Genomic DNA, 26,322 nt, shown 5'->3' on the forward strand with positions numbered 1-26,322 from the left:
CACAGTTGGAAAAAACTTATGGAACTTTGTTTTTATATATGATAGCAGCAGCAAGACTTTTATATGCACAGAAGTGGAAAGATAATATTTCACCCAGAATGGAAGAATGGATGGGGAAGCTGATGGAGTTGGCTGAGATGGTGAAATTGACAGCTTTGATTCAAGACAAGACATTGTGTAATTTTAATGCTAACTGGAAACCTTTTTTGGACTTTTTATGGGAAACAGAAAAAAATTAAATTATGTAATATGGATTTGATTAGAAATAATATGGGTTAATAGAAATAATGAAGTTATGTTGTAAACTTAGAGTAAGAGTTTGATGTATATTGTTACTTATATCTGTTGTAAGGAGGGTCGGAGGTCAATTATTCTTTTTTCTTTTGCTTCATTTCTTGCTTTTCTCACTTTTAATCTTGGCTCTCTTTTTTCTAATCTTTCTTTTTCTTACTTTCTTTCTTAATATTAGTTCTTGTTAATTTTTACTATTTTTCTTTTAAAATTTAATAATTTAAAAAAAGAGAATTCCTCCAAAAAATTAGATCCAAAAGCCCAGCATAAGTGAATTATTTAATTTCCTTCCTAAATTCTTACAGGGAGGGGCCACTGTTAGATCAGGGATCAAGGTATTCTGTAAAACTAATGCAGTCACAGAAAAAGCAGGTTTGCTGCTCCTGGCTTTATGGAAGATAGGAATATGCAGCATATTGACATGGTTCAAATGCATAGGATAGGAAAGAGATTCTATCTGAATTAGATTTTTCCAAATATAACCAGGATCTAAGTCATGTAGGACTTTATAGGTAATAACCAGCATTTAGAATTATATTAGGAAACTAACAGCTAACAAGTGGAGCAACTAAAGGAGTTACTCTGATAAATCACGTTTCACTTATCACCAACAATCCACTATTTTTTGGTAATAACATAAAGAACAATGTTTATCTATACATAATAAATACAGCTTTATTTACCCATGAACTAGTTTTGTGGGGTTTTTTTGTTTTTTTTTTAAACTGATGGAAACTAGTACTTACCATTGCAGTTCTAGACTTGAGGAACCAGTCAAATCTGAACTGGGGAGAATTGCGAATACACTGTCTCAACTCATCATAAACATTTTCTTTGTCAAATCCAAGCTTATGAAGCATACAGATCAAAAAGCGATCTTCCTCTTCTGTGTAATTCTTCCCTTTGTTAGTACCATATGATATTCTCAGTTGGTGAAAAGGTGCTTTGTATCTGCCAATCTAAGAAAAAGATCACTGCAGCATATAAAGGAATATACAGTACAAGCTCATTGGAAATTTAACTAGTACATACTTCTAGCAATAAAAAAGCCTCTTGATTTGTAGAAAAGCAGCCTTTCAAAAATTTAGACATTCTTTCCAAATCTGAAGAATGGATTAGGCGTTTAAAAGATCACAAAAACTAGTAGGCTCTTTTAGGCTTCATAAATATAATTTGAATGACTAGGAACATCTGATAATTTCAAGTTTATAGGTAGGGAATGAAAGCCATCTCAAAGGTCAAGACTGCTGCCCCACTTCTATGCACATTCCCCAGGGAACTGTTAAGTAAGGTTTTGGGGTGCAAAGTTCTTGCTCCTAAGCTAGAAGGCCACAAGGACTGCATGTAGCCCCTCACAGACCTCTAGAAGTTGGCATCAAATTAATTCTTTTAATGAGGAATAAGACTAAAATACATAGCTGGATAGTAATAACATTAATCCCATTACTTTTTAATTAAATCTGTCAATAAAATAACATTTATTTTTGTCCTGGCCTTTTATTTTAGGAATATCAGCCCTGTCTCAGAAAAAGTTGCACTCCCCTTATTCCACACCTTACAATGTTTTTCTGTGTGTAATTGGTGCTGCTATTCTTCCTTTTTTGGGGGATTGGAGTGCAGTGGGCTACAGACAGCAATCATCTCATCACTTAAACACATTTCTTAATACTTTTTGTAATACTTAACACTTAAATATAAGCCAGTGAAGAGTAGGACTTGAAAAAAAAGTGCTGAGAAGTGCTGAAGAAAGGTACCCATTCTAGTTTTAGATAACCAGGAAATATATCAACCTTACTTTCTGAAATATGGAAAAAATAAGTTGAGAAAGAAAATAGGAAAGACAATATTTGAAAGATAACCAATAGTACCACCCCTTACCAATAATACAAGTTACCATTTTTCTTCACATGATACAAGTTAAAATGCAATTACCTTTGTATCAAGTGCTTTTTTAATACTAATCCTCCTCTGAATTCGAGCTTCACCTCTTTCAATTTGTGCCATGATCTTTTCTATATCCTGAAGCTCATTACATCGTTCCCAGAAAACAGCTGAAGAAAGTAATCTAATTAGTTTTGTTTCACACATTTGCAAAGTACATCAACTAATGTTCAGTTTTGTATCTTGCTTTCTCTTTATATTTGACATAATTCCTGCTCACATCAAGTCAGCTATAACATGTCAACTGGCTTAAGAGGAAGCTTTTGCCTTGACAGTTCCAAAAGATGACATTTCTTCTGCTTCAACCATTCTGTGGTGGATTTACTTGTTAGTTTAGGATTGTCGTGCTGCATAAGCCACATTTGTTTAAGCTTACCCTAACGCTCTCCTCTAGAGTTTACTACAGAACATTGCCTCAATAGTCTGCTGAATCACCGAGGGGTCTTTGGCAAACCTGAGACTGAAGGCAATGTGCATTCTGGAGAACAGTGGTTTCTTCCTTCTTTCTAAGCATACCATTCTTTTTGAGTATTTTTCTTATGAACACTGATAAGAAACAATGCAATTGTGGCCTGCAGATCCTGTGCTTTATCCTAGGATTCTTTGGAAATGGATTTGTAGCCTTTTTATTCACATGGGGATCAACAACTCTTTTTCTGAGGCTGAAGAGATCTTTTTGATTCACATCCACAAGTCTGTGTCACAAAGTACAGCCTCTAATAGTGACAATTGATTTGTGTGCGTTTTAAAAGGGATGGCCCTTGCAGCACATGATTATTATCCTACTGCTGGAACACCTGACTCATCTTAGCTCAAAGTTAGCTCAATGTGTTCAGTAAAGAAGATACAGTACTATATAACCAGAATCTCTGTTAACTGTTAACAGGACTTACAGTAGATAAAGCTTTTATAATATGGTCACACTATTGCAGGATTACCGATAATTCTAAAGGATTCACAACTTTCATTCCTTTTATGATCTTCGAAAGAAAGTAAGTGAAAAAAGTACCTATCTTTTGGCCTGCTGAACTTGAACCAAAGGGGTAGGGGCACTATGTGCACTCTGCATGGTGTTGGGTCCTACTGATTTTGAGATTCAGAATGCTTTATAAATCTAGTGTCCCTTTATCTTCAAGGGCAGTCCAAAATCTCCGCAATCAATAGGACAAAAGAGCATAGAGAATGTACATTCACACTAAGCTTAGAAAACCACCAATACTGTATCTCTTTTTCCAAACGTTCTTTGACTTAGTTGGCTAGTTGAATGCTACCATCTGAAAAAGCAAAATGAGTATCTTTTGCACAGTTGTGTTCATTATTGTAATCTATGCATTTTCTTGATCCCCTTTGTTTATGGAATGATCAGTGTGCACTTAAAAATGCAAAAGACTCTATGGTGCTTGGCCTGCTAAGCTTAAGATGTGTACATGCACTGTTCATGCTCGTTCTACTGGAAGAAACTATACTCCTTTTGGAGGTTTTTGGCAGCAAGCCAGCGCAAGCCGGTAAAAAGAGGGGCAAAAAGAGGCAAATCTGCAAGTGAACCTTCAAATGTTGCTTTATTATTTATTGTGAACACTTTACTATTTTATTGTTTACTGTGTACATTATAATGGTACATTTATTGTGGGTGTTTAATTGTTTGCAATGTTATATGTACTATGGACATGAGTCAACTGAAAATGGCAGCATACAGATTTAAGAATTAAATCAGCATTAGGATGGAAGGAGACAGTCCATGTTCCTGATTGTATATACCTGAACCCAGCTTTGCAGACAATTTAGATGTTTACTTTAAAGCATTTGTGAAAAAAACATCATTTGTGTTAATGGACTGCAATTCATTTTTTCCCAAAATGTGCTCCTTCCTGAAGGGGTAATTATTTGAATAGGTTACGTGCAAGTTCTCTGTGTTGTTACTGTTTTTCAAAGACAGCCCACTGATCTCTCATCACATTTCTTTCAATTAGCACCTTTCCGTGAAAGGAAAAGGATGAACTTGAACTTGATTTGAAGGAAGGTAGCACAGGAAGGTGAAACAAACACCTTCTTAATGGACTTTTCAAAAATATTTTAAATTTTGTTCCCTGCCAATTTTTCTGCAAGATGGTTTGCTGGTAGCATACAGCACACACTGATACCCTATCTATTATAGTGGTCCTGCAATGAAAAGGAAGGGGGGGGGCTGTTTTTATTTTTGCTACCAGGGTTTTATTTTTAAAAAATGTTTTAAAAAAATGACAAAATCCCAAAACTAGTTCAAATTATGTTCTGTTTAAAAGCAGCCCCTTTAAAATATTACCACAGACTGCTCGAAGCAGGATATTTTGTTTCAGGCTCAGAACAAAATGCATTTTATGTTCTGTGCACATCCTAACTTTTATCCACACTGGTTGTCCTTTTCTGAAATTATGTTAACTTAAACATCATTTCTGAGATTCAGGAACAAACACATATATAATATTGTACCTATTCCATAAATTATTATAAAACTTTTTTTTGATAACAGAACTATCTTGTTAGACAACTTGTGCATTAATTATCCTTGCAGAGCTTCAAAACTACAGCAATCAGCTTTGTTTACCTGCATGTGACTTTTTTTTGCAAATAATCAGAAAATACAAGCATACACATCACTTTCAATTATGAAACATTTCATATAATTTTTACCAACTTCTACTTTTTACTCAGCCCCCAAATTCAACAGGATCTCTTGAATTTCTTGGTAAAATGTTAGAAGGGTTTATATAGGGTGGAGCTGCACAGAACTCTGCTTATGCTGTCATGAGTACATCTCCATGGATTCACCAGTATTTATATTTCAGTAAACATGTATCAGATTGGATTGTAAGTCTACCAAACCTTTCTATTATATCATTTCAAAATTAAAAATGGTGTTACCAGAATATTCAATGACTTCCTCTGGTGTTTTTCCTTCTACTTCCCGAGCTATATTTTCAATGTCATCACGACCCCATTTTTCATTAGCTTTAATGAACTGATTGAAATCTCTTTTATTCCAGTTTGTAAATCCCTTGAAAAAAATAGTAATAAAGTCGTTGTTTAATACTATTGTCCTTCTTGAAAAGACATGGCTCAAGTGGGTGGTTGATGAAGCTGAAGTTTGAAAAATTATATTATCCAGATAAGGATAAACTTGATTTTTTTTAAAATGTAAGATTCTCCCAAGAATTTTTAAACATGTTCCATATCCAGACTAGGGATAAAATTTGGAACTATCAAAGTCTGCAGTTTTTGCCTCCCTACCTCTTAATCATAAATCCTTTATGATTGAACAACCATCCTCAATTTAGGTTTTCAAATTCTGGTCATTCCCAGACAACACAGCCAAGGCTACTCCAGGAGTGTCCACTTATCTAGAAAAGGTCAGCTCTACCTCTTGGGGAAAAAAATTATCCACAAACAATACCTTTCCCTTTTCTGGATTTCATCTCAAGACAAGGACACAATAAAGATTGTTTATGGCATTTCTATGCCACTGTACTCCAGTAAACTAAAACCACACTAGTTACTGGAAGCCAATGCTATTCTGATTCATAAAGGGAAGGCAAATGATGTGGAGGAAACACTGCACTTGGAAAATTTGAAGGCAAGTGAAAAGGAGGCCAACAGAGATCAAGGTGACTATACTGACACAAGTATAAGCTTACAAGATAGAGTTAATAACAAAACGATGTCCATCGAGTTACAGAGAGTCAGAAGTTGCAAAATGACTTAACAAAACTGGATTTCAAATTTATTCCTTTACAATAAGAGCACTTTTTCCCACAATACCTACTAAGCCTATACCAGAAAAGGAATAAAGTACAGATCTGTATAGAAGGTGGGGAATACCTGAGTAAGTAGCTTTTCCTTTTCATCTAGCTCTTCTTCATTAAGAGGCTCAGCTTCATCAATTTTAATTTGTTCTTCCTTTTGTGCTTGAGCTGCATTTGGCAAGTCAGGATTACGAGGTACCTAAGAAATTTATATTTTCGTAAGTAACCAGTTCATATGCTCTAAAAAAAATTATAGTTTTATATATAAACCTCTTGTGGCTTTACCCAAAACACGTACCTTTATTGTCATATAGCAAAACTAAGAAATTTCTTAATTTTTAAAATGAAAAAACAAAACATAGATGACTATTACCTTGTATCCAATAGTTTTTCTATAATAAAGAATTTCTTTTTCCAACAATTCAAACAAACGTGGTGGAAAGAATTGGAAATCCTGAACATTAGGCTGTTTTGGAGGTCGTGGGGCCTTTAAAAAAAGACACATTGCACTGTAATCATAATCAATTCTGTAACAGAAGTAGGCAGCATTTAATTTCCAAATAAAATACAAACTACTTCCAAATTATGCCATTAGGCCCCACTGGAAAGTGTCTCTCCGCTGACAGATACATAGATGTATTCAATTATGTTTCTTATTTGAAGAAAACTCTTTAATGTATAAACACGAGTGGATTAACTTCTGCAACCTCCAATTCTGCTTGATTTTTATTTTTTGCTTTTATTACAGAACACAGCAAATAAACAGAAAGAAAAATAAACAATATAGTTGTAAACAGAGAGAAAATAAGAAAGCAAAAAATAATAACAATGTGCAGGGCATATATACACAGACACATATACATATATAAAAATTCTAATAAGCATTTCAATGAATGGTAGCTGTTCTGTGTTATTTTTAGAGGAACATGAAACTGACGGTCTACAGATAAGATATTTTAAAACTATTTTCTATTCTAACCCTAACCATTGGAGAAGAGACCTGACTAAACAGGTACAGTTGGAAACAACTGATAAAAGTGCAATTAAAATCTGCTGGGAAAAAAAAAACAGGCTTGCATGGTTTACATTCTAAAAATTTCATCAATATACTGATGTATATCAATATACTGATATACATAAAACATTTTAGGAGTAAGTACACAAGCTTTTCTTCAAATTATTCTATTTTTAAGAAGTTTCAATGACTCACCTTTGGTGCTTTTGGTTCACTGACACGAAGAGCTTCCCTAAAATAAGCATCAACAGCATAGTTGGCTTTTCTCTCACGTTTAGGTGGCTCGATCCACTCTGTGAATGCCATCTGCAATATGTAGCATTTTTAGAAAATTATATGGAAACATTATAGTTATAAATGGATGTTAAAGTTAACTGACATACTAAAGTAACTGAAATTCCATCATTACCTTTTGTTTCTCTCTATAATCTTCTCCTTCAAAGTTATACACACTAGACTCTGTATCCATTGTAAAGTTTCTAAGTGAACTTTCACCCATTTTGGAGAGTTTTTCATTCATTTCTGCAGTCTACGTATACAAACATATTTTAATTAGTGTTTTGTAATGATCTGCTTTACCACCAACAACAGTGATCATATATAGTCAACGTGGTTTTCTGATAAAATTTCAATTAGGAGGATTAGGATAACTTTTTCTACTAGTTCATAGTATCAACTCACTTTCTTTGCACCTCTTTCCAAAATACCGTCAATGTCTTCATCTGTAATTTCACTCTCCTTTGAAGCAAAGACATGGGTAGCTCCATGTCGAATCATCTGCAACATTTCATCCTTTCCCAATTTATTCAGATTCTGATCTACTAGTCTTCCTGAATATAAAAGAGACTGTTGTCAAGAAGCTAAAGACTTCATAAAAAAGTTTTAAAGACAGTTACAATATGCAAGTATTTGATACTATGACATTAATTTATATTTTGAAGTTAAAGGAAAGCTTAAAAATTATTTCTGTACAGAAATCTGGACTATGATTAAAGCAATAATGCAATTTGAAGCACATTTACTTCTGTGGCAATACTAGGCAAATAAATAAATAAAATTAGCAAACTTCCATACAGTACTTTTATTGTTCAAATGTAATTTGTAATGCTATTCCAGGAAAAGGGAAGACCAATTATTCATATAAAACATTAAATACAATTTCCCAACATAAGCAAGTAAATTCCTGAATATTTGCACAGTGTTTGTTTTTCTTCGATGTATAAAAACTGTCAATTGTTCATACTTGTGGATCAGACTTGCAACTTGCCTCAATCAAATGTGCTGTAATCTTCCAATTATTTGCAGTTAAAATCATAACACTGAATATTCTCAAATCAACATCCTAGTTCTCCCTTTTAACTATCAAGTTTATGTCTGGCCAATACTTCTTGTGCATTTTTCCCACCTCAATACTTAACAATCTTTTTTGATTTGTACGCATTGCTGCCAAGTTTAGATATGTTATATTTAACTTACTAACTAAATGTGATATAAAAAAACAGTATCTATATCTTTTACCTTGCTGAATAACTATGGAATCCAAGCGAAGTTTCATTTCTGCTCTTTCTACTATTCTTTCTTCTACAGTATTGTCTGTAATAAATCTGAATACTCTAACAGTCTTTGTCTGACCAATTCTATGTGCACGATCCTATGCGGTAGGAAAAAAGTCAATAAATTTATTCATAAAAACTACATTTTTGTAATATAAACATTGTGCAATTGATGAACAAATATCACTTCACTTGAATAACTTTTAAAAGTCTAAATCTTTGCAGCTTAAAAATAATATCTAAAAGATTACCATGGAAAGCTTATTTTAAAGTAATAGTTCTCATCAAAAGTTCAGGTAGACAATCAAACATATTGCTGCATGTCTCTGGAAAAAAAAAAGCAGATTCAAACCCAAGATTTCATACTAATCAAACTTACCATAGCCTGAAGGTCTACTTGTGGATTCCAGTCAGAATCATATAGAATTACAACATCAGCTGTAGCTAGGTTGATTCCCAAGCCACCAGCACGGGTGCTTAGCATAAAGACAAACTTTGAACTACCAGGTTCGTTGTATGCATTAATGGAAGCCTACAATAAAAAGAGTTGGTCAATTCACACTGAGTTTGAAGGTAAATAAAAACATGTCCTGTTTCTGAATGCTTACTTGTCTTTCATCATGAGGTGTCTGCCCATCAAGTCTACAATACTCATAGTTTCGCCACATGCAGTAATCTTCTAATATATCTAGCACTCTTGTCATCTGACTGAAAACTAGGACTCGTGATCCTATTGAAAGATGAAAGAATTTTAAAAATTCAGTTACTCAAATAAATTCTTCCTAAATAAATCTTCCAAAGAACTGGAATAAGTAAATGTAGTCATAAAGCAACATACAAACTGAATAAACATAACTATTGGAAAGCCTGCAAAATTAATATATAATTAATTATTATACAATTAATAAACTATAGCAGATGCTTTAGGAACACACAAATTTAATTCTATAAAAAATTAATAGCATCATCATTTTTATGCATAGAGAATAGTGCAAGCAATTGGGAAAATGTTCTTGATCTTTACCAAGTAAAGCCTTTTTCCAACACTTTTTAGCAATAAGATAAAATAGTTACCTTGCTCTTTCAATTTTGGCAACAATTTATCCAAAACCACCATTTTGCCACTATTAGTAACCAAATGCATATCTGTTGTATAAGGTGGACCAGGCTCTGCTCCATCAAAAAGGTATGGATGATTGCAACATTTTCGTAACTGCATAAGTATGTTTAGTAGTCTCATTTTATCCAGTTTTCCAGCAGAGTTCAATATATCTATATCCTTCATTAAGATTCTTGTGTACCTATATTGGAAGACGAAAACAATTGAGGCTCCAAATCCTGCATTCAAGTCATGCAAACATTTCGAGATTTAATTTTTAAAAAATCAGCAAAGTGGAGAAGTTATATTCATTTATATACTAATTTTAATTACTTACCATTCTCTCTGCATTTTGCTGAGACCAACATATATTTTAACTTCTTTTTTTGGAGGCAAACTCTTCTCTACTTCAGCTTTTATACGACGTAACAAAAATGGTCGTAGTACCTGCCAATTATAATATGTAATATTACACACTAAAATACTTGTGCCTATTGGATTAATCTCTCTTTCAAGAGAATGAGCTTTTTATTCTAAATCTGATTTTGGCTCCAAGGGCCTCACACATGCAGATGGAGAAATCTCAACTATTATGTAATGTTTCTGGAAAGAAAGATAGAGGAATTCCCAATGACCACTAAACTATTAGTGTTATTTATGGAATTGAAAAATGTTCCAGTTTCCACATGAACGTACACAGCATCTCAAGCAAGGCTTAGTGGCATGTATTATTACTTTCCAGGTACAATACATAGAAAGATTGCACAGAGTGAGCTATGTAGTTAAAATAGTCCAAAGTTAGTTCAGTTTTTTAAAAACTCACCATATGAAGCCGTTCCACTAATTTTTGATCCCCAAGACAGTTGTTTGTATCAAACCATGAATCAAAATCCTGCATTAAAGAACATGTTTTTATAATCCAGTATGTTACCAATACAATCAGCATTTAATATATTATTTGCCTAATAACAGAACTACACATCTGTTAAGTACAAATGGAAGCATTCAAGTACTACCTTTAGTTCTAGCTTTCCAAAAGAAAACATGATAACGTGTTTCAATTCTGATTTCTTGCTCAAATAATGCAGGTATGCTGCTAGTGTCTGCCATTCATGATGTCAAAATTAGATTGAGATAAATGAACATACTCCCACTCTTCTCACATTATCTATAATTTCATATGATACATTGAGATTATGGGTAACACAATAATAATTTTTCAGACCTACTTAAACCATAGTTTGTCTCCAATTTATAAAGGAAATATAGTTGTCATTGAGAAGAAAACAGAAATAGTACTAAAGTTAAGGCTGATTCCCAATCTGCAAAAGAGAGCCACAGCATCGAACAGCATTATTCTCTGTGTGTCATATATTCCACAGGATTGCAGGGATCCGTTTATGAAGATAATCACCATGGAATAGTACAGTTATTTTCTACCTTACTAGAAATGCTCCCTCTTTATCAAATGCTTTGAAAGTTTTAAAAATTATTTTATTTTCAACTATAAATATTTCTATATTTCATATTTAACAGCTCACAGTGCCATATTCAAATCTGTTGTGGACCGCACATCATCATCATCAAAATCTCATTGAATTCAAACATATAAGTTGGTAGAGAATTGCTGCTCTGGTTATTTATAGTTGCTGAGAAAAAGCTTCTTAATCGAAAGAGGCAAACCTGTATCTATGTTCCCTACTGACTACAGTCCCCACATGATGATCATTTTCCTATATCTATTAGCAGTTGGGATGTAGTGATTTTGAGTATTATTCTGAGGCCTCACCCACAAACTGCTTACCAATCACCTCATCTACATAAATGTCACATAATCTTTTATGAATGTATGTACATATTTTGTAATTAAGAAACATAAAACATTTAGAAAATAATATATTACCTCAGCTGAATTAAAGACATCTGGCAATAAAAAGTTAAGAAGTGCCCAGAGTTCATGTAAGTTGTTCTGTAATGGCGTTCCGGTTAACAATAACCTATTTGTAGTCTTGAATTCCCTCACAATTTCTGACAACTGAAAGAAAAGTAATTATTATAAATATCTGACAGGAAGACAAACTGTAAAATTTAAATTCTTACCAAAATGGGATATTTGAAATTACCTTTGACTTTTCATTTTTAATCCTGTGGGCTTCATCAATAACGAGATATCTCCAGTTAAATTTTTTGAATACAGATTTCTCTTTAATGAGCATTTCATATGACGTTACACAGACATCCCATTCACCTGGCAACAAAACATCTCGCACGAAAGCAGCCTTAATCAGAGAAAATATTGAATTAAATATTTTAGAGGAAGAAATAATCATTATTGTTATTACAGAATGCATATTTTATGGTTAGTTATAATTAAATACATCCATGTACCCTGGTCATTTCAAATCTGATACCACTTATTTCCCAGAACTTCATATAATATAATCTTAATACACTGAGCAAATTCAGGCTTTAATATAGAATTATAGACTCAGGGTAATTTGGAACACTGCAAATAGCTAATCCAAAAATTCATAAACTGTGTTGCATCACCCTTCTGACCTAAAAGCATTTGTCCCGGCTAGAAGTAGATTCCAGTTTAACTGGAAAGGATATACTGTATACAACTTTAAGCTGCTCCCCATATTATGAAATCTGAAACACAGTATAAAATGTTTGCATAAAATGCATTTGTAAAATAGAGATATAACTGATAAGAAACTTACAAGTAATCCATATCATTTAATTGCTTGATAGAATACAGGTAGTCATTGACTTACAGCCATTCACTTAGCAACCGTTCAAAGTTACAGTGGCGCTGAACAAAGGGACTTAGAACCAGTCTCCAAAGTTACGGCTGTTGCAGCACCCTAGCAGTCAAGTGATCAAAATTCAGGCACTTGGCAGCCCGCCGGCATTTATGACTCAGGAGGACTTCAACTCCCCCTACCCCCTACCTTCCCTTTTGCTCCCCTGCACTCCATAGCTCCTGCCACCCTAGCTGACCGTCACCATTTTCTTGCTCCCGCTGCTGACCAAGCATGCCTGGCCTGGCTCTTCATGAGGCAGCTGCTTTCTTCCCAAGGTCGTGTGCAGTGGTTTCCTTGCAAGACCTGGGGAAGATGGCCTCACAGCTGCCTTGTGAAAGACCAGGGTGGGTGGTCATCACCAGCGGGAGCAAGAAAATGGTGAAGCTCAGCTGGGGATGCAGATCACAGGGAGGAAGGGGCCTTGGAGTGCAGTATGACAAGGACAACTGCGGCTGGGACTGTGCTGGGGCAGCTGCAGATTTGCACCATGCTGCCAGGGCTTCCCAGAGTGCTGTGGCTTCATGCTGCGCTGCTACGCTAGGCTGGGCCAGCTGAGGCTTCCAGGGGTGCCTGCAGCTTTGCACTGTGCTGTGGTTCAGGGGTTTCTTGCAGCCCCAGAGCCGTTTGCATCAAAAAAACCTTGCCACCCCACAAGGCAGCCGAAAGGGCAGAGATGGGGGGGCAGATAGGCAGGTGGGGGGAGTTGAAGAGGAGGCAGTCCCTTACCTTACCGAGGCTCAGGGCTGGGAGGGATCAAGCCCAGAATGGCTTGGATTGGGATGGGTCCTTGGCTAATGACCGGTGGAATTCGGTTAACAACGGCAATGGGGAGTGCCAGGATTACTATTGCTAAGCGATGCAGGCACATGACATTGCGCTTTCCAATGCATTGCTTAGCGCCGGAAATTCCAGTCCCAATTACCGTCATAAGTCAAGGACTACCTATAAGATACAGGCAGACCTCGTTTAGTGACCGTTTGAAGTTACGACACCGCTGAAATGTAACTTTATGACCATCACAGTATCCTTGCAGTCACATGATCGACATTCAGCCACTTCACAACCAGCGGGGGTTTACGACCATTGCAGTGTCCAGTGGTCATGTGATCGCCATTTGCGCACTTCACAACCGGCTTCCAACAAGCAGAGTCAATGGAGAAGCAGCAGTAAAATCGCAACTTGCAGTCACGTGATGTCTTGCTTAATGACCAAATGGGAAGTGACACCATAAGTCTGTAGCGGTCCATGTGAAGTTTCACTTAGCGACCACGATGCTTAGCAACAGAGTTGCTGGTCCTAATTGTGGTCGCTAAGCATGTATATGGCTAGTAGAAACATAGTGAGTTCATACTCACTCGCTGGTCTTTGTCCCCTATCAGACATACTGCCCGAAGAGTTGGCACCCATCTCTTGAACTCATTCATCCAATTATGTAAAGTTGATTTGGGAACCAATACCATATGAGGGCCTGGAATGTTCCTGTAATGTTTCATGTACCCAAGAAGAGAAATTGTTTGCAATGTCTTTCCAAGACCCTGTTAACAATGTATATATACATAAAGTTAATTTGTACCAGGGAGCAAGATAAATACATATATAAATGTATATATCTATATAGTGGGTTTTCATGAGCAGATTTCAGCAACAACTAAATGCAATTTTACACACTAATCAACCAGCTATCTTTTATATACCTTGGAATCATATGTGTATACATATGCCATTATATTACATTTAGGAAATGTATGATCATATAAGCATATATATTCACATCCTAGATCATAAATTCATCCTGGAAGTACTATCTAAACATTAAGAACTCTGTCAGATTTGCTTAGCCACGGTCACCCTTAGACTGAAGGGTGGGCTTTTCTATTACCAGAATATCCATTTTCACATATATAGCTATCTCTAGTTAGATCAACATTAAGAACTATGCTACTCCCTTTACCATTAGCATATTATTCCTTTATAATAAAAAATATATATTCAGAATTATGACAGCAAAGGAAAATTAGACTACAACTTGCATGAAGTGTCATGCTCAAAATATGAAACTCAGAACAACTCCATAACATAAAGTAAAACATTCTGAAGTTCCTATAGTCTTTACAGTAATAGATCCAGAACCAAGACTAATTTAGATAATTCTACTCAAGAGAGTAAACCTTCAGGAAAGCCAATCAAATATACTACACAACATTCCTTAGAAACTATATCTGAATCTTATTTTTACAAATAAGTCAAATAGCCCACATTTTTCTCTAATGTCTTAATTTAATACAGCTGGTCATGATTAATTACATAAAATAACAAATACATTTTATCCATCCAACTACCACCCAAATTAAAAAACAACTTTCAGTTTGCTACTAGAATAAGCACTGATTTTAAAAAAATGCTGAACATCTATCTACTAGCTATTAGGCTTTTTACCACTATATCTGCACCTTTTATAATGGGAAACACTCCTGATTAGAAAAGCTACAACCTGAAAGCATACATTTTGACATAAAAATATTCTGTTGTTATTATATATTTTAAATTGATTCACTGTGTCTTGCATTTCTTGCTGTTAAATAATTTAAAACCAATGTCAAAATTTAGTAACAGTTCACCACAAAAAACTTGGACAAGTTTGTAACAATTAAAATCAATTTTTAATTTTCAATTTCATTCTAAATAAAATCAATTGTTCTGCATACCATTTCATCTGCTAAAATACCATTGATGCCATTTTCATATAAAGAAATGAGCCAGTTCAATCCTCGGACTTGATAATCACGCAATTTCCCCCATTTGACATCTGCAGTAAGAGACAGTAGCAAGTAATAATAATAAAATTATTTAAAGTCACCTCACATTTTCTTCATAATAAGTATTCCCAATACCACAGGAAAAAGGGCTAACATTCAGTCCGTGTCTTTAACAGAAAAAGTGCAAAATGTGATGACATCATGACTAAGTTAAAAGTGCACAAAGCAAATTCACGGGTAACTCAGAAGTGTTCTCATTCCCACCAACTAGCTGCAATGTTTGCAAAACAAGATGTGCTCCAATATCATAAAATTAACAGTAACAGAGTACAAGTGAGTAACAATATTGATTGTTCTAATATCAGCATGATAACATGGTTGTTCTTAATATGCCATGATAACAGGATAAACAAACCCTCTCAAACCACAGTAAACTATTTGGTACAAATGCATGAATGTACTTTTCTGCATGGTGCATAAGTCCCCTCCCCCTGTTAACGGTACGTTCTCAATCACCAGAAATTGTCATCTATTAAAGTGTTCATTATGAAGTAGCAAACAACAAATCCCTGAATTTGTGTTGTATGGTACACATTCAGCATCAAGGAAGAAAAACAGTTTTGATCACGTATTTGGACATATATTTTAAAATTATATAACTTTAAAACTGAAATCACTCACACACACAAACACATATATTTAATTTACAATTAAATAACGGGGTGGATTTAGCTGGCACACAACTTCCCTGCAGTAGTTCTGGAAGAGATCGGTTTGATGCCCAATTGAGAAACCAACTTGGGAAAATAAGCTGGAAAGTTGAAACACGCTCCCATTTTCACTTTTTCCCCCAGAAAATTATATTGCTTCAAATAGTTTTCATTCTATTAGAAGTATGATATTATGAATAAAAAAGTAGAATATGATGATAGAATAAGCATATTTGCAAAGTTTGCATGCAAAATTTGATTCAAAAATGCCAATGTGAATGTTTACTAATCTGTTCTGGGAAGACTGTTTCGAAAGGCAGCATATAACATGTAAAAAATATATTAATTTGAGTGGCTAATACTTGGCAAATGTGTGAATTCTATGACACTAACTGGAACGAAGTAAGTATCAAAGTCTTTCAATTTTGGTCAGTTCACAGAGTTCACACACAAACAAACAAAGAAGTATTACATACAGGATGGAGATTCTTCAAATCGAGTGCATACATTAGTAGTCTTGGAACTTTCTGTTAAAAGCTCCTCATCTTCTTCCTGTTCAGTTCTACGATGGCGATAGCTAGAAACAATGGATAAGTCAAACAAATAAACAGTAACTATTGTACCTTCCAAAACAAGCCAAAAATTTAAATCAATGAAACAGCTATTACAAGCTACATAGCTAAATTCTTATTTGGTTGAAAAAAATGCATCCAACCCAACTTTTTATACTTTTTATGTAACAGGACTTATGATTGTCTGAGTTATTACTCCCTAAAAACTTAAGTGAGTTTTTGGAAAACATTTAGTTGGGGGAAGTCAAAAAAATCAAAAAATAAAAATTCAGTTATCTGGAGACTGCAGGGAAAAACAATCCACACAAAAAAATTCCCAATGCATCCCTGTAGGAGAGGCAGTTGTCCACAGCTCAAGATGCTATTGAGTCCATTCTCATTCTTAAGCTCATGTTTTCCTGCCTCTCAAACAACTGCTATTAAGGAGTTGAAAAGAATTCAGTAGCTATTCTCTGCATGGTTTCTCTACTCAGTTGGCAAATACCTCATAAGTGGTTTTCAGAAAATATTAATGTGTCTTTTTTTTTTTCAAATTCTAAACCATCCAACCTCATCAGCACATCACATTGCCATGTCTTTCAATCGTGTAAACTATGAAGTGAACTAAGACCACCCCTGCAGTTTCACTTGATTTTGGAAATATTCAGAGTGCACACATATAGTCTCTATTAGACAAACTTTGCTGCCCACTCCAATGAAAGGCACATAGCAGGACTGATCTTCCACCCCAATCCAACTCCAAACTAAAAAGAGTTGAAAGGGATAATCCTACATCACATGCTGAGAAAAGGACATTCAAAGATAGGACCCCGGCAATCATTAAGTTTTGAAATGAATATAAAGTCCAACAGATACTGTTGAAATCAAAGGAATAGACAAGAAGTACAAATGACTGCAAATATTACTGCTGAAGAGAGGATGCCTTTGAAGAGTAGCCTTATAATTAGTTCTTGGGGATATTCTAATTGAGTGCATTTTAACCCTTTTTTGAAACTCCCAAAGAGGTCTTCTCTCATTTCTCTTTTCTTTCATTCCCTATCCAATTGCCTCTCCTATTTGTCTCATCTTCACTACATTTTATATATTTTTTTATCTATTGGATTTCTAGCCCACCCATTACAAAGTCTCTGGGTGATGAACATAAGTCAACCATATTAAAACAGATCCCACAATAAAGTTAAATTTGCTAATAATTCCTGTTTAAGACATTAAAATTAAAACTTCCCACCAACACTAACTAGACACTGTTAAAAGCCAAATGAAAATGGATGACTTTTTAAAGCTTTCTTAAACACCACTAAGAAGGCATTCCCTATATCCCATCCTGAAGAGTTTCACATATATGACTTTACCAACTCTCACCAGAGATAGACCTCCCCGGACAATTTAAGTACAGTCTACCTGAATCTCTATATATTTATGTTCAATCATGGTCTACTTTTGGGTCTACATATCTGTGTTCAATCACATAGGGTATTAGTTATAAGATTATATTCACACTAATTTAGTTTTAAGGTTTAAAGATTAGATACAATACTCCATACTAATGGATCTCATATTACTGCTTCCCAAATCAGAGAGCTGTGGTGCTTTTCAAATTTATTTATTTAGTTTCATGATCCCATCTGCATATTACAACTCAAAGGCACTAAAAATACAGGGAGTCCCCGGGTTAAGAACGTCCAGATTACAGATGATCCATAGTTAACTGAGCCTATTGTAGCAAAATACAAGTTAAAAACACAATGATTCAAGTTAAAGATACAATAGTTAGAGTTCATTACAAAATACTACATACAAATTTGACTTAAGGACAGATCTTGGGAACCGAACTTGTTCTTAAACTGGGGACTACCTGTATATTACAATAACACATTTTCAGAATGGATATAACTCTGGTGATAACCAGCTTAACAGTAGTACTCACTCTCCAACAGATAACAGGTTTTGTTTTTCATCCTTTTTTATTCTTGGTCGTCCTGGTTTCATTTTTAAGGGTGAAGTTGGAGTCTTCTGAGCAGCAGGCTGAATGAAATGTGCAAACAATTCTGTCTGCTTCAACAGATATTCAAATCTGTTTGCTCGATCTGTTTGCTGCAATGAAGTTATAAAAGTTAGCAAAAAATCAATAAAGTTTATATGAAAAAAAATCAAATTCTAAAATTAGTTTTCAGCATTTGGAAATCGATTACAAAATATGGGCAAAAGCAGAATACACCATAATTTAGCACCCAATCTTTGGGAAGGCCAAGGAAGCCTTCTGATTACAGTGACACCACTAGAAGTTGTGTGGCTAAATACTGGGGCGGGGTGTGTGTGGTCTGCCTTTGAAGGATACTTAAGGGTATGAGTAGGAAATGGCCTCTAAGAAACAAACTGCTACTATTTCCATTCTTAAAAGCTATCCAAAACAAACCAAAATTGCAAGTGATGAAATATTAACCATATTTAGTAGATCAGCCAATCTTGAGATGCTCAGCTGCCCAGTGCATGAATCACAGATTTTCTACTCCTAAATTAAAGTAATCACCTGCACTACAATGTTTATTAATATAAAATACTTACCATTTTTTCTTCGTATGTAGGATCTGGTTCTTGATTTTCTTTTTGTTTTCCTGGAGATTCATCACCAACTAGTTCCTAAGGAACAAATAACATTCCTTACTATCTTTTCACATGTTATAACTTCACAAACATTAAGCTTTGTTTTGGAAATCCAAACTACACACAGCAACAGCATTTATTTATGAGTTTATAAACCAGTTCAGTAAAGCATACTCTAAGTGGTACAAAAGGAATGGCTTGCAGACAATGTAATAATAATATAAAACATATAACAGGGACAAAATATGACATTACAGTAAAATTATATATATTATATAATATTAATATCCTGGCACAAGGAGTTCTACAGCATCAAGTTCCAAAGACCATACAGAACAGCCAAATTTTTACAAGGTTCCAGAAGACCAGGAGAATAACAATTATTCTTGCCTCACAGTTGGGTGAGCTGTTCCAGAAAAAGGAGCCCTGCAAAAGAACGCCCATTTTTGGGCCGCCTCCTGTTACACCTCTCAATAGCTGAGAAATTTCAGCATCCTCAGACTGGGTGGGCAGACTCTATATGTGATAGGAGGTCTTGAAGATAACCAGACCTGGAACCATATAGGACATTATTGGTGGTAACCAGCATCTTGGATTGCACTTAGAAACCCAGAGCATGGTCATGCATATACACGCATTCAAAGAGAAAAGGCAGCCAGAAAAATCTTTGAAGCATTTTGGTAGATGAAGCTATGTGAACATTTCAAAAAGGGTGGTTTCTCTGCACAACACACTCCACACATTTTCAGATGCTTTGCACAGCCTTAGATTCAAACGTGAAATGTTTCCTTCCAATTCCATATTCGCTTCTACTGGGAGACATTAATTTAAGGTTAGCTGGTTCCAATGGGATCTATTTTTAGGTAACCAATATATTTATTTCCAGTATTTCTGAGTGGCTACAATTACTAATTTCTAGGTGGTTCACAAAATAAATCATGAAATTAAAAAAAAAAAAAGACACCCTAACAATCTTACAGAACTTCACAAAATTTAAAACAGCCAAGTGCCATCAGATAAGAAGCAAAGTATTTATCTCAATGTTCCAATCTAATTACAATAAGAAATTCTTGCTGAATATTTTCCAAGGCATTGGGGGTAGGGAGGTGACACCACATGTGTCATCATGCAAATGTATGTATTAGAAAATTTGCATCATTTGCACGCTTATGTCATGATGGCTTCTATCTATAATATTATAATATAATATAATATATTTCTATTATGCCACTGTGGCTTCTATCAAACTCCTGTACTCCAAGATGTCCAATACACCCAAGAGAACCATATTAAGTTCTCTATCCATGAAGTGTCAGAATACTAATAAGTCTAAATACTGCTTTTGATTTTCTTTTATGTTTGTAATATGAATTGGATTTTATTAAATGTGGCAAGGCTCTTCTATGGATATAAATAACCCGGAGTCCCCAGATATGGGTAGCATATAAATGTAGGTAATAAATAAATAAAACCTATAAGCTAAAATGCTTATTTTACACACACAAACCCTTAATGTAAATATGTGTTCTTAGAGAATTAACATAGGATACTTATTTCCTTTATTTTCTACTAAAGTAAGTTATTTTAACTTATATAAATCAGTGACATATTACATAAAATATGCTATAAATAGCCTTTAAAATTTGAAAGGGGCCAAACTGAAAAACTGTGGGCCAAGTCATGAAGTAAAAGTCATGAGAATTTCATGAGAAATTATACAACCACATCAAATTTAGACAGTATTTAATACAGAGATTATTATATTACTATGGGATTTCACTCCGTTGAGTTGACCCAAACATATTTTAAAAGGGTGGGATAAAAACTAACTAAATGGCTAGAAATGCTTGACTACCAAGTTCTACTTAATTTGTAGACTCCTGTATAAAGAATTCCTCTATCCTAAAGACTATTCATCAATTCATTATTCACCTTCCAAATATATGGGAACTAATCACTGTGATCTTATTTATGTATACATTCCTGAATTATGCTACCAATGAAATGTTTGAAGTTTCACATCCTTCTTTACTATGTCACTAAAAATAAAATTAAAAAAAAACACATATGATTCAAACAAGTTTGGTAATGCAGGCTCAGTCTAATTAAAATTACCATCTTCTGGTTGTACACAAAGATATAAGGAAGCAAGTGAGGCACTGCCTAAAACTGAGTTATATTATTATTATGTAACTAAACAGACACTTATTCAAAACCTTTCAATGTACACTTTTCAGGTGACAGTGTACTAATATAGATTTAGGAGGCTGGTATTCACCACAGAAGTTGGAACACAAAGACATCCAAAGTCAAAGATAACATTTCCATATACCACAGATGCAGCTGCAACTCTAAATACATTTATAACCACACCATAAATATTCAAGTAGTGCTTACATGCACAATTGCCTGGCATCTATCTACAAACAGGCTATATCTCCTGGATTATTGCAGATTAATAGACTAGTGAACACAACCTTTAGTCTTTCCAACAGTATATGTTACCGATTTTATGCAACTTCAAGCAACAATAACATACTTTAGCAGAAAATAAAAAAGGAAAAAGATCCTATATTAATTCTCTAAGAACAATGACAAATTTACATTAAGGGCTTGTGTGTTTGTGCGTTTCACCTTTACCTTCAGCCTTTTCAACAGTTTAAGTAGAAACCTCAGAATACAACAAACCAAGTGCAGCCCTGGGTGAGTGGATAATGGTTGCCTCTCAAGAAATGCCTCCACGAGGAACTGCATTCAACCGACTTTCCACAATCAACATCCGTGGTCTCGCGGCCTGGCAGCCGAGTTTTTGACGTCTGCCCATCATAAAATAAGGGAGGCGGACACGACAGGATCGCTGCATCAGCTACCGAAAGCAAAGGCCTCTCAGGCACGAGCCACGCTGCTTGCCAAGGGAGCGCTCAAGGTCCGAGCCAAGCCGTCAGGAGGCTTGCGAGAGCCAGGCGACGACACGCTACAGAAGGTAACAACCCCGACGCCGCTGAAGGCGCAACATTTACAGAATTATGAGCGTTTGAGGGACCGGTTCGCTACGAACGCGACGCGCGGCCAACTCAACTTCTTTTGAAATCCGCTTCCACCAGCCCAGCTCGGACCGCACCACACCGCTGGAGGTGTTACGACAGAAGAAGGCAGGAAGGGGAGGCCGTCCCTCTGGGAGAAGGACTCGGCGAACCCTCCCCGACTGAGGCTCAGCTGCTCGCGGAGACAAAAGCCAGCCGGAGAAAGGAGCCTCGTCCCGGGGGAATCGCTCGCCTCCACCGAGAGCAGCGCAGGCGGGATACGCGCGCCCATCGCCGAGCTCCGCCGTGCTGGGGCGTCCGCCGGAGGCGCCCCTCGGCCGGGCGAGAAGAGCTTCAACAGCCGCCCGCTCTTCCTATTGTCTCCAGCGCCGGCGGCTCTGCCACGGCCCAGCCTGCCCGGCCCGAGCAGCTCGGCGGTTACCAGCGCCTCCCGGGCTCGGTCCGAAGGAAACGGCCGCGGCTCCTGCCCACGCCGCCTCCTGCCCTTCCCCGCCACCCTGAGCCGGCGAGGGGACCCCGCGGGTCGCCCCACGGCGCCGTCCTTTCCCGGCCACCGAGTCCTCCCTTACCGCGCCTTCGTCGTGTATCCCGAGCGCTCCCTCGGCGGCAGCCGGGGCCGCCCCTGTGCCCTCCATGCCGCTGGGAGCCGAGGCGCTCCCGGAAAGGGAGCTCACGCTCTCGTTCTCCGGTCCCAGCGCAGACATAATGAACTCCGTCCGGAGGGATGAAAACGGCGAGCGGCGCCGAGCTCCCCACTCCTGCTTTAGAAAACAAAACTGAAATGGAGTTCTCGCCGATTCCCTCCGCGCGACTCGGGCCGGTCTCTTTTCTTCTTCTTCTTCTTCTTCTTGTTCTTTCAGGCCCCTCTCTCCGCTGCCGCCCCGGCTTTCTCAATGCGATCCCACCAACCAGGAACCGAGCCGGCTCTCGAGTCTCGCGAGACCCAGCCTCGCGGGCTGGGTGTGGAAGAGAACACGGAGAGGAAAAAGAGCCCGTTCTGATTCTCACATTGGCTGAACGCAAAGCCTGATTGGCTGATTAAAAAAGAAGGCGGTGCCTTTGGCCCCTAGTGCCCGGTATTTTCGCGGGTATTTTGCTAGGGATGGGTGGGATTTGCCCATGCGAGCACAGCTGGGGGGGGGGAATCTCATTGCGTCATTGAATTGGGGCGGGGCCTGCAGTCTTCGTTTTCGAACGGTGAGGCAACGCGAAAGAGAAGGCGAGATGCGGAAGGTTTAACTCACTTTCTCAAACTTGGCGACTTTAAGATGTGTGGACTTCAACTCCTAGAATTCCCCACCCATCCATGTTGGCCGGGGAATTTTGGGAGTTGAAGTCCGCACGTTTTAAATTTGCCAAGTTCGAGAAACACTGGTAGCTTTTTCAGGCCTTCCAAAGTTTTTAGTCGGTAAGAACAGAAATGGGAGAGTTTGTGCGGCCCTCCATTGCTTCGGAACTACGACTCCCAACCCTTTTCGCCTATTGGCAGAATATGCTGAAGGTTTAACCCCAACCCCGATCTGGAAAAGACTGGGACGTTTTCACTAAGGCTGCAAAAATTAGGACGGCTGCTGGATCTTTAAAGTTATCATCTTATAGTTGCTAGGATTTTTGCAGCCCACATCTGGTAGTCCTAATTTTCATAAATAATGTCGAAGCTCAATATAACTGGCATTGTTGGGATACTTGTGTTTTGCTCAGAATTTATTTACTTAAAATAATGAGTCGGGTCAATAGGCATCTTGACTCTGGGCTTTTATCATGTATCATTGCTTTGATGCTATCATGTGGTGCACAAGTTTTTCAGAGCCCATCTGTGGTATCCTATGTTACAACAATACTTTAAAATACTATAAAGCTTTTTAAAGTGAAGCCATCGTATAATCTGCATGGTAAAAACAAATATAACCAACAAAAGTGTAGCATAATATATTGCTGGTTAGAGCTTAGGTATGTAGATTCTGTGAAGGTTTAATCAAGGATTCTGTCATCCAAATGGATTAATTTATAGTCTAGATAACAATAAATGGACTGATTAATGAATTAATACAGGGAACAAATTGATGAATTTCTAGGCTACATGAACCTCAGCAGGTATTAGTATCTAGGTAAAATTTGCTGTTCTTTGAAACTAAGCAGTGACCCTGTTTCCTCTTGACAATTCCAGAGCCGTTGTCCAGATTAGGGGGTTAAAAACAAAACTGGAAGAAGGTATTGGCTAACCACTTCACCACTTCCATACTATTCCAAGCAAACTGCATGGATGCAGTCACTCATCTTTGTCTTTTTTATGAGGTGAATTTGATGTGTGAAAAGAATAATTCAACTGTCAATTGTTAAATGTCGTTGAAATGCAAGAAAACTAAGCTCAGAGGCTGCCGAGGTTAGTGAAGGATGCTATTTTTTCATAGTTCAGATGAGTTCAAAATAAAAGCAAAGCAGATGGTATATCAGCTTCTCAATGAAGATGGAAAAATGATAAAGACTTCTATTCTGGTTCATAGTTTTGACACATGCAAAGACCTAGCTCTCTGGAAAAAGCTCTAATGCTGGGAAAGATGGGGAGAAAGAGAAAAAAAAGATGATGAGCAACAAGGTAGATAGGCTCAGTTACAGTGGTGATGGGTGTGCTGTTCGAAGAGCTGAAAGACCAGGTTAGGGAATAGATCATCATGGAGAAAATCTGTCCATGTGATCCTAAGAATCAACAACAGATAGCATGCAGTCAATCAATCAGTTTGTCCGAGAAGGGGATATACATTCTATTGAGCAATTATGAAGAAGAGGTTCAAAGAGCAGGATTTCAGCTCAAGCTTGTTGGAAACATAGTTGGGGAATATCTACTGATTCTAATGAGTTCTAATCTCCAGGTCCAAATCGATTGCATCCTAAGGTACTGAAGAAATTTGCCAATAGTCTGATGAATCCATCTTTTTTGAGAAATTCTGGACAATGGATAAAATACCAGATGACTAGAGGTGGACTCATGTTCCTAGCTTCAAAAAGCAGGAAAAGTAGGACTCAAAGAACTATAGACTGGTTAGTTTGACATTGTTACCTGGGACATTCTAAGATGGATCACAAATATATCGATCTATACAGATGTTGAAAGTAATGCAGGGATTATTATAATATGGATTTGTAAAAATTTACCTCTTGGTTTATCAGAAAACTTCCTTAGTAAATTGCACAAGCTGTGGACATAGAATCTCTTAAAAAAAAAAATTGTAATAGCCCATTACAAGCTATTAAGTATGGGCTGGATGATATATCTATTTGGTGGATCCTTAGCAGACTTGAAAATTACACTCAAAAAGTACTCAGCAACAATTCATAAAATTGAAGTGAGGTATTAAGTGGAGAGTTCTATGTGTGGTCCTTGGTTCAACATCTTCATTAATTATTTTGGATGAATAATTAGAGGGAGTGATTCTCAAATTTGAAAATAAAAGGGTGGGTAGGATAGCTAATCTTCTGTAAAATAGAAACAAAATTGAGAAATTATCTATACAGACAGCAGGATACAAACTTCTTCACTGGGGAAGAATTAAGGACAAGCACACAGATTAAGCAGATTAAGATTAATCTGTGTGAAAAGTATCTTGAAATTGTAGTTGATTATCATATCTGCTAAAAAGACAAATGTAAATTTAGGCAATATTAAAAAAATGTTTTCAAATCACAAAAAATAGTTTTACTCTAATCAGCTAGGTTACATCCTACTTTGAATATTGTGTCCAGTTCTGGGCAGCAGAGTTTAAAAATGATTTTAAACACCTGGAACATGTTTCAGATCTGTAGACTAGAAACTATGAAGAAAGTTTTAAAAAATTGGGAGTTTGAGAAAATAAGGGGTGAGGGATAGAGAATGAGGGATGGGGGGGGGCAGAATATGTTAGTACTAGTAGTTTCAGGAATGCATATTCCAGTGGAATCTTAGATAAAACTCCCTAGCAGTAGGAGCAGTTTGGCAGGTGACCTAGTTACCAAGGGAGATAATGAAAAAAGCTTCCCTGGATATGGTCAGGCAGATGCTGGACAGACTTTGATCAAGGTTTCTGCACTGAGCTGAGCATTAAATCTATGAATATCTTGAGTTATTTAAAATATCAATTATAAAACTGTTATAGGCGGGGGTGGGAGTGGACAGG

General features: G+C 36.6%; 1 protein-coding gene across 1 annotated transcript in view; it reads right to left on the minus strand.

Annotated features, from left to right (window-relative positions):
- The window catches only part of SMARCA5 (SNF2 related chromatin remodeling ATPase 5), a 28,262-nt gene extending 5,144 nt beyond the window's left edge, over positions 1-23,118 (minus strand). Inside the window, exons 1-22 of the mRNA XM_007428840.4 lie at positions 22,741-23,118; positions 19,089-19,163; positions 18,451-18,617; positions 16,428-16,528; positions 15,191-15,291; positions 13,841-14,020; positions 11,802-11,957; positions 11,582-11,713; positions 10,502-10,570; positions 10,016-10,125; positions 9,654-9,880; positions 9,188-9,309; positions 8,959-9,111; positions 8,545-8,677; positions 7,708-7,856; positions 7,436-7,555; positions 7,222-7,332; positions 6,385-6,498; positions 6,088-6,210; positions 5,134-5,266; positions 2,224-2,342; positions 1,038-1,250 (exon numbers count right to left, since the gene is read on the minus strand). Of these exons, the coding sequence (XP_007428902.1) occupies positions 1,038-1,250; positions 2,224-2,342; positions 5,134-5,266; positions 6,088-6,210; positions 6,385-6,498; positions 7,222-7,332; positions 7,436-7,555; positions 7,708-7,856; positions 8,545-8,677; positions 8,959-9,111; positions 9,188-9,309; positions 9,654-9,880; positions 10,016-10,125; positions 10,502-10,570; positions 11,582-11,713; positions 11,802-11,957; positions 13,841-14,020; positions 15,191-15,291; positions 16,428-16,528; positions 18,451-18,617; positions 19,089-19,163; positions 22,741-22,875 (2,943 nt within the window). The 5' untranslated portion in view covers positions 22,876-23,118. The remainder of the gene's footprint in view (positions 1-1,037; positions 1,251-2,223; positions 2,343-5,133; positions 5,267-6,087; positions 6,211-6,384; positions 6,499-7,221; positions 7,333-7,435; positions 7,556-7,707; positions 7,857-8,544; positions 8,678-8,958; positions 9,112-9,187; positions 9,310-9,653; positions 9,881-10,015; positions 10,126-10,501; positions 10,571-11,581; positions 11,714-11,801; positions 11,958-13,840; positions 14,021-15,190; positions 15,292-16,427; positions 16,529-18,450; positions 18,618-19,088; positions 19,164-22,740) is intronic.
- Between the last annotated feature and the right edge of the window lie 3,204 nt (positions 23,119-26,322).

This window comes from Python bivittatus, unplaced genomic scaffold (genome assembly GCF_059951505.1).
Source record: "Python bivittatus isolate LINGU-HERP-01145 unplaced genomic scaffold, Pbiv_v1 ctg000070_np1212, whole genome shotgun sequence".
NCBI lineage: Eukaryota > Metazoa > Chordata > Lepidosauria > Squamata > Pythonidae > Python > Python bivittatus.